This window comes from Phalangium opilio, unplaced genomic scaffold (assembly GCF_054372755.1).
Source record: "Phalangium opilio isolate 3A_F unplaced genomic scaffold, DU_Popi_V2 ptg000059l_1, whole genome shotgun sequence".
Classification (NCBI taxonomy): Eukaryota; Metazoa; Arthropoda; class Arachnida; order Opiliones; family Phalangiidae; genus Phalangium; species Phalangium opilio.
Genome location: NW_028324176.1, coordinates 203,962 through 212,761, shown reverse-complemented (window position 1 = coordinate 212,761; position 8,800 = coordinate 203,962). Strand labels below are relative to the sequence as shown.

Sequence of the window (8,800 nt, the reverse complement as noted above, 5' to 3'; positions counted from 1 at the left end):
GTTCCTCGTCAAAAACTTACCAAACTTACATGGCTATTATATATCCGTATTTTTCAAATTCATTGAAATGTAATGAATGTCTAAATCCTCAATTACCCAAAGTCATCTTAGAAAAGTTGCTAAGACACTTATTAAACAACCATGCTAAAGATGTAACTGATCGAAAAGAAAAGGTTAAAAAAACATGAGGTAAACCTTTAAGGCCCGTTTTCAATCTAGCTTTTCTAGTTGCTTTTTTAAGGAGCTTCGCTTCAACAGTAAATCGCGATTTGCCTGACAAAAACGCGATTCAAATGGTGAAGCAAAAGCGAAACTCTTCACCCGTTTTCAAATTCACTTCTCTCGCCTCTCCACGCTCGTCAGGACCCGTGTTTGTATAAGTTGACTTCTGTTCAATCTTTAGGCTAGTTAAAAAATACTAATAAATATCCTTAAAACACCATTAAAATGCTTCTAAATATCCTTAAAATAGTTAAAACACCATTAAAATGCTTCTAAATATAATTAAAACAATTAACACTCGATATTACATATAATGTAATATCATACAGTTGAAAGTTATAAAGTACGCGACATAAGTGCCCTCTATACTATATTTAATAAAGTTCAATAAACTTCAATCTATTCGGCATTCTATGTTTCTCGATATTTGTCTGCCTTTTCTAACACTCTCCCTTTTCGAATAGATTAATACACTTCGTGACCAAATTGAAAATAGTTCACTCGATTCCAATTGAATCACAGTGCTGTTTTGTCTTCCTTCCATTCAAAGTTTTCGTCAACAGATCGGCAAGATTATTCGTTGTTACCAAATATTGAAACTTAACTCTCCCTGCTTCGACTAGATCCCGCAAAAAGAATTTCTTCAAGTCTATATAATTATTCCTTTCCGACGTGACTTGATTTTTCGCGATGCAAATCGCTCCTTGGTTATCCACGGAAATTTTAACAGGGTCTTCGACAAATTGTTCTTGCCCGATTTCCGTCATAAAGTTCTTCATCCAAATGGCTTCTTTGAGACGTAGCACATCGAAATGTATTCAGCCTCGACGGTTGATAAGTCTACCATGCTTTGCTTCTTGGTCCTCCAACTAAGGATTGATTGACTCAGAGTGAAGATGTATCCGTTGAAAGATTTTCTGTCTGTAGAATCCGAGCCCCAGTCAGAATCTGCGAAACCAAGCACGCTTTGCTCTTCCGTTTGTTTGTGGAATTAATTTGTACTCTCTGGTACCTATCAGATACTTTAACATGTGCTTTATGCCATTTATATGTTCGTTAGTTGGCCTTTCATTCAATTGGCTCAAGAATGAAGTGGCGAATGATAGGTCTGGTCTCGTTCCTCCTGCCAAATATAAAAGATGACCAATCGCTTGCCTGTATGGGAAATCTGTCCTATTTTCGCTATTTTGCCATTCTTCGTCCGAGGTTTTCTTATATTTCATACCAATGTCCAAAAATGTAACGTTTGACTTCGTTTCGCTCATGTTGTAAGTTTTAAGAATGGTTGTAATGTAATTGTGCTGATTAAGACTAATTGACCCATCTTCGTGATGCGATTCTCTGAGTGAGAGAATATGAACGATCTTTAACCAACTCACGAACGACGAAATGTGCTTTCAATTGATCTCCAAATTCGTTTAGCTCTGCATCCGATTTTGCAACTACTGGTACACTCCGACAATGATGTTCTTTACGCTTATGAAATAAATGCACGGTTCGGCTGTCGAGCAATTAAATCCTATTTCTTTCAAGGACTTATCCAAAGTAAAATTCTATTCTCGGCCTGAATGGTGTAAGCCATATACTCCCATCTTCAGTTTGCACACGTAATCAGCTTTGTTTTCTTCTATAAAGGGATAACGTTGATCCATATATACATCGTGTTGTTGAGATCCATTCAAGTAAGCGGCTACTAGATCGTAGTGTCTGTCCATCCATCCTAGAATTACTTTCAGTGCAAGTAGGATTCGTACTGATTTCACCTTCAGTACAGGGCTGAAAGTATCTTCATAATATATTCCCGGTGTTTGCCTATAACCCCGTGCAACTAGGCGAGCGCGGCATCTTTTCAAATCCCCATTTTCATCAAACTTTCTTTTAAAGATCCATCTATTTCCAACAATATTCGTATCAACTGGTTTTTTGACGAGATCCCATGTGTCGTTACAATTGATATTGGCAATTTCTTTTATCATCGCCCTTTTCCATAGGTTGGCGTCAGGCATAGAGAGTTTCAGTTGCGGTTTGCGGTTCAGCGTCACCGTGAGAATAAGCGACTTTACAATTAGGTAATCTATATTCTCACTTCTTGCCTTGTGTCTCGGATCTTCTGGAAGTTTCATTTTGCACTAGTTGCGGAAGAGGAATTAATGAACGATATTCGTCATATCGTGTATTATCTTCGTCAAACAATTCTATCTTTATAATTTCTTCAGGTTCATCATGCTGTTCACCTTCTTCCTTTTTTTCATCAATTATCGGCTGATTATTGATTTGATCTTCATCTTTAGTTGTAATAAAAGGAACATCTTTGGAATCATCAGGTGACTCTTTGCTCTCGTCGTTTTTCGCTTTACTTTTCAAAGGAAATGCGGTCTTTTCAAATTCAACATCTTGACTTACGAAGAATTTGTTTTCCTCTTTATTACAAAGTTTGTACCTTTATACGCCAGGAGGATAGCCAATAGAGATGCATTCGATAGCTATGGGCTCTAGTATTGTTCTTAAGGCATCTTTTACTCTAGCCCAAACTCGGCAGCCAAAAATTCTTAAGTGTTTAACGTTTAGCTGTTGCCCGGTCCACATTTCTTACGGAATAGATCCATTAGCTCCCATTGATGGACATTTATTTCGTAAGTATGCCTCAGTTGCAACCTCGTCAGCCCATAAGGTATTCGGAATTCTTGACTCTATTAATAGACACCTTGTTATATCGAGCAATGTTTGATTGAATCGCTCAGCTATACCGTTTTGTTGCGGGGTTCTTGGTACTGTTAGCTGATGTTTAATTCCGTTTTCCACTAAATATTGGTCAAACTCGTTGCTGCAATATTCTCCGCCATTGTCTCTTCTAATTGTTTTTATTTTTCCTTCGTGAAATCGCTCTACTTCTTCCTTATATTCTCTGAATTTTTCGAAGGTTTCTTTTTTGCGTCTCATAGGACAGATTCGAAAATATCTCGACCAATCGTCCACAAATGTCACGAAATACCTTGACCCTCCTTTTGACATAGGATTTATTGGACCCGCTACGTCAGAATGTATTAATTCAAGAGCTTTCTCCGTTTTCTTATAGCTTATAAATGAAAAAGGTTTAAGTTTCATTTTGCCACGTATACAGGTGGAGCATACTTCTTCGATCGGTATATCATTTTTATCTTCTTCGTCGTCGGACTTCATATAAAGATTCTTCTCGTTTGTTAAATCTTTTAGCTGTTAAATGAAGGTGCCCTAGTCTTTTGTGCCATAGTGATGTTTCGTCTTGTTTCGTTTTCATGGCCTTCGGATTTGAATCGGTGCCGTAGTTTATAAATTGACCCTCTTCTATCAAAAAAAGTCCGTCTCGTCGTTTAGCTATTAAAAACGGGTGGGAGGCGTTTTTGTCGAACACTTTCGCCTCGTCCTCATCAAAAGTGACGATAAGGCCCTTCTCTAGCATTCGGCTTACTGACAACAGATTACAGTCTAGCTCGGGTACTAGTAAAACTTGCCCTAGGGTGATATTCGTTTCGTTGTTTTCTTGGCGGACTTTGAACTCTACTTTCCCCTTCCCGATAGCCTTCATCTGCGCCTTAATTGCCGTTTCTACCAATGATGAAATATTCGTTAAATCTCGTAATTTTTCTTTATATGGAGTCATATGATACGTCGCCCCACTGTCTAGAATCCATGTTATAGATTCTTCTTTTTTTTTTCTTGGCTAATAAGGCTCGATTTACTGTTACTGGTTGACTTTCTTGAGCAACTTTCGCTTTGGATCGACTTTCGATTTGTTTTCGATTTTTCTCATCCCTCTTCAGTTCTTCAATAGTTTCACGTTCTTTAGCGATGTGTCCCAATTTGCCTCATGAATAGCAAATTACGTCTCGATGTGGTCGTGTATGGGTATATCTCTATCATCGGTGATCTGCTTGAGTAGGCTAATATTGTTTTGATTTTGACGTCATCTTCTGATTTTTTATAAATAAGGCTTGTTGATTTTCTCTTGTCGAGTCTTCGTCTTTGCATTTAGCTTGGTGGTTCTTTCGCTTCTCTTCGACTAATAGCTTGGATTTTAACAGCGTCTTTGTTTTTCTATGAAAGTCCATGATACGTCCTAAGTAGTCGTTCATGAGCTCCCCACTCTTCAGTCACACGTTTAGAAATTCTCGAATGATATGTAGAATGTGCAACAGGCCATGCTTAGTTTGTAGACACGTAATTTTACCCATGCTGTTGAAGCTCTTATACACTCACCGATGTCGTCTAGGTAGCTGTCTTCCACGATCAGAAATATTAAACTTAAAGCTCTCCGCGTCTCTCATAGCTGGTCCATAACCAGGATCTATTGCATCCCAAACATTCTTTTGAATGAGTGCTGACTTCGCTCTGATGAACTACGCGTGATAATTAGCGTCCGAAAGCGGGATTCTGAATTCGTCTGAGGCTACTGCCATGTTGCTACACCGTTTCGGTCCTTTGTCTTCAAATTAACTACCTACGTCTTTTATTTAGTTTTTTTTCGCTTTAAAGGACAGCACGTTTTTGGGCGTCGTTGGATTTACCTCAGCCTCCAAACTGTGAAATTTGCGTGTTCTGGACCCATAAGCTGTTGTTTATTAACGGGGTCAAAAACTACGCAGCCTTTCTTATAGGAACAAAAATGAGAACTGGCTTTTATATATGACGCATACATACAGTTGAAAGTTATAAAGTACGCGACATAAGTGGCCTCTATACTATATTTAATAAAGTTCAATAAACTTCAATCTATTCGGCATTGCATGTTTTTCGATATTTGTCTGTTTTTTCTAACATTTCATTAACGGTTCCTTGATTCATCGAAAAACTTCGTCAAAGAGTTGAAAATGTCCATAGCACAACTACTTTCAGGCCAAGGTGACACACTGTGGAATCGCCTTCTTCACTCGTGTAAGTAACATAAACAATTTCATGATTTTCCATCGAACAACCGGTCGAGCCATCCAATATTAGTCCAAACACTTCGGTTTCGTTTAATTTCCGAATAACATCTTCCATTAAACTTTGGGCAATGAACTTTCAAAATTCTGGAACAACATTGTGATGTGTTATGTAACGGTTTCCAAGATTCACCTCGTTAGCTTCTTGCAATGCGTAGAGACCTGAAAAGTGATTGTATGAATTGCCTGACTTTTCAGGTAGTGAACAGTTCGAAATTTGATCTCCACTCTTGATCTAGTTATATGGTCCATTTTTAGGAGTGCCACTCTGATTTCCTGATTATGAGGATTCGTGGTCATATTTAGCTTGTCAGTGTAAGTTTTATGGGTGATGGTTTCCTAGGTTTTTTTAACAGTCATAATTCTCAAATTTTTACAACCCACAACAAATGGATTTCTCTTCTCTTCACAAATCTTAGAAAAAAGAGTACATACATTCATTTCATTCCAGAATTCACCGAATATGTTTGCCAAGATCTTCCCTCCAGCCACTGCTCCAAAAACCTTATTTTCTTGGTGTCATAAAGCTTATTTTCAACCTTTTCAGGCTCCAGCTCTGGACATTGATCAACTGTATTCGATTCTGGGGCATCTTTTCTTTTCTTTATAGGAAGCTTATTTTTCAAAATCCCATCTTCATCTGATTTCCTCTTTTCGTCCTTATTCCACAAACTTCTTGAAGTTTTCATACAATCCCCACAAGGGCTAAACATTTTTCCTCGTCCTACCATAGTTTTGAACCATAACAACAGGAACACGATATCTGATTTTCGGAGACTACGAAATAATGACTAGCACTGACTTACTGTATGTCTGTAACTTCACATCCACGAAAAAAACATCAAAAGAAATGCGCGTGGGACAGACGGGTGTGGAGGTAAAGCCTCATATTTTTTACTTTTACTTTCACTATTGAGTCTTAAACAGTCTTGATCCAAGAAACTGCGTCACACTCGTCTAAAGGAACGGAAGGGGAGAGGCTAGGGGGTGAGGGCTCGTTTTCATAGGCGCGAGTTGCGTGAAAATTTCGAGCGAAAGCGTAAACGTTCGAAAAAAGTACGTTCCCGCGCGTATTTAAACTCGCGAAGCATGAGTGTTTTCGAATTTTGTAGTTTCTATAAAAACGAGCCTTTAGAGAGCAAGCCCAAAACAAAATATGAGAGAGGAAAGGATGCATTCCGGCTATAGATTTGAGGAGAAATATTGGCCAATTTATTTTTTTTTCCATTTTTTGAGAGCTGTTTTGGTCTGTCGTTATCGGGGAGAGTTCTCATCGCCCCGAATTTTTCAGGGTAACCGTCCGGGTGGTACCCGACCCCCCTAAAAATATTTTTTCAGGGTGTCCTGTGGATTTTCTTGGGTGCCACAGGCTCCCTGGTACCCCCTATTTACAAGTCTGATACTAACTACTATTATGAGTCCTGAACTTTTTAATAACAAACTTCGCCTTCCGATTGAAACTTTCTTTGCTCTTCTGAATAGTATGAAGAACTATTTATTAAAGAAAAACTTAAGACATTTTTCTTTCATGGTGTTGCACATTAAGTTCAGTAGGGTATTTCTTGAGCCTTATTGATTTGTTAAGCACTTAATTTCTTATGGTGGTAAAGAGTTCCACCAAATAAATTGTCAAATAACACATCCATTTTCATTAAAGCTTCTGAAAAATTTACACTATGCTGGGTCAAGTTTCCAAATTTGCTATCGGCTACATAAAAGTATGGCCTAAAATGTATTAGCAGCTCCTCATCAGCTGTCATAGTATCACCTTCTTCAGTCATTACGGTTTCGCAGCTGTTGCAATTCTTCTGCTTTTTCAGAAGTGTTTTGGCAATGTAACCAGCAAAGTAGGTTAAAATACTTTTCCGAGACATTGAAAGTACCTTCAGAGAATCGGTTGATGGTATTGCTGCATCAAACTCTTCTTCATCATGATCATCACAATTGTTGAAAGAACCAAAGGTTTTGGGAAGTTCCATTAGCAAATCTACTTCTTTATAATTTATCTTTCAGATTTTTTGGCAAATAATGAAGAAGATAACAATCTTTGAGAGGAAGATCTAAATTGTTGGCATGTTGGATTGTCGTTGCTGCCATTCAATGAACGAACTTTGGCGATTAATGTTTCTTAAACATCTTTGTTCAGGTCAGATGTCATGATAAATTTCTGACAATGGTTGATAAAGAGGTCCTCGGATAACTTTATAAGAGCTGATATACCTATTTTCCAACATTTCAAGCCTGGTGGCTCTCTCTCACAGTCATGAACTGAAAACTTTTCCAAACCATTCAATCTTTTCTGCCATAAATTTTAAGTTTGGGGAGGTTTTAATCAGTGGCTTTCTGCTTTGCTCCTTAGTTTTCAAGTTTCTGGAATTTATAATGTCAAAAAGGGTCAAGTTCTTTGATGAAATTTCTTGCTCTAATTTTTTTGACATCACGTTAAAATAAATTCCCATTGATACAGAATGACAGAAGATTTGGCATGCCAATTTGACGTTGATGTTTTGAAATTGACTTGGGTCAAGATGTTTGCATGTCAGTTTGGGGCTGTTCGAAAAGCCTCCTGAATTGACAATATGAAAATGCTGAATATAATTTCACGATCTTTCTCGGTGACTTCAAAGTCGTACTTCATTAAATTTTTTCTTAAACATTTCAGTAAATGTGACGGATCTGACGTGAAGAAAACCTTTTGGTTTTTGAAAATAGCGGAAGGAGTCTCTTGCGTAATGTTTAATCTGTTATAGACTGCTTGATTATTCAAGCCCTGGTCTCCTTCGCTTAATCGTTGTTAAAGAAAGTCTGCGAAATACTTATTCGTGAAATAATTATTCGTGTCATTGGATCCCATGTGATAATGAACTTAGTAAAACATTAAACTGTGAGTGTTATCACACAGACACTCGGCTAACCTGCAAATCTGCAGGGCCTTGAATATATAATGCGTAGCTAGGTCGTTTTCATTACTATAATTTTTCCTTACGGGTTTGTTTGTTTTATATACCATAAACATACGCGTATGAAGAGCTAAGTTGAGATCTCTTAAGTACTGGTATGTTCAATGAAATTCGTATCCTCCGTAATAAAAGGTGCCAAATTTACATTCCTCCTCATTGCGGGGATGACAACTTCCTAACTGGCACAAGGGTTAGCGAAAAGTTCTATTTTCAACTCCAATATCGGAGGTAATATGTATTCGTATTTACACTTTAATTGCATTCTAAACCATTGCTGGTTACGAAATTCATGGTTCACCCTGTGTTTTTGAAACCGTACACTCTTTTTTCCGTTCATATTTCCCGCCTACTTCGTTAAAACTTTTAAGCCTAACATAGTGTATTCCATTAATATATTTTAGGTCAAACACAGTGTATTCAACGTCTCTGTTTTGGCTTACGTTAATGATACGCTATTTAAAGCAGGTGTAGGGATACTATTTAAGATAACGGTTCCAGCGTCATATTCAAGAAATTTGAGCCAATATACCAAGATATTTTTAAGTCAGATCAGTGTAACGTATTGATTTAAAGATATGAAACTAAGAATTCCCCACACTTATTCACCCCCATTGGTCGAGTATTTTTCCATACGTATTTCTCCCACCGTATTTTCAA

At 37.6% G+C, this 8,800-nt stretch overlaps 1 protein-coding gene across 1 annotated transcript; it reads right to left on the bottom strand.

The window, feature by feature from the left end:
* Window positions 1–3,376: 3,376 nt before the first annotated feature.
* Window positions 3,377–3,862, bottom strand: LOC149667212 (uncharacterized). Its single transcript, XM_089841377.1, has one exon. The coding sequence runs from the start codon at window positions 3,860–3,862 to the stop codon at window positions 3,377–3,379; it is 486 nt and encodes a 161-aa protein (XP_089697503.1).
* Window positions 3,863–8,800: the final 4,938 nt, after the last annotated feature.

What these genes read in the sequence shown, in the direction of transcription:
- LOC149667212 (XM_089841377.1), bottom strand. Translation starts at nt 3,862, where the DNA reads ATGACTCCATATAAAGAAAAATTACGAGATTTAACGAATATTTCATCA.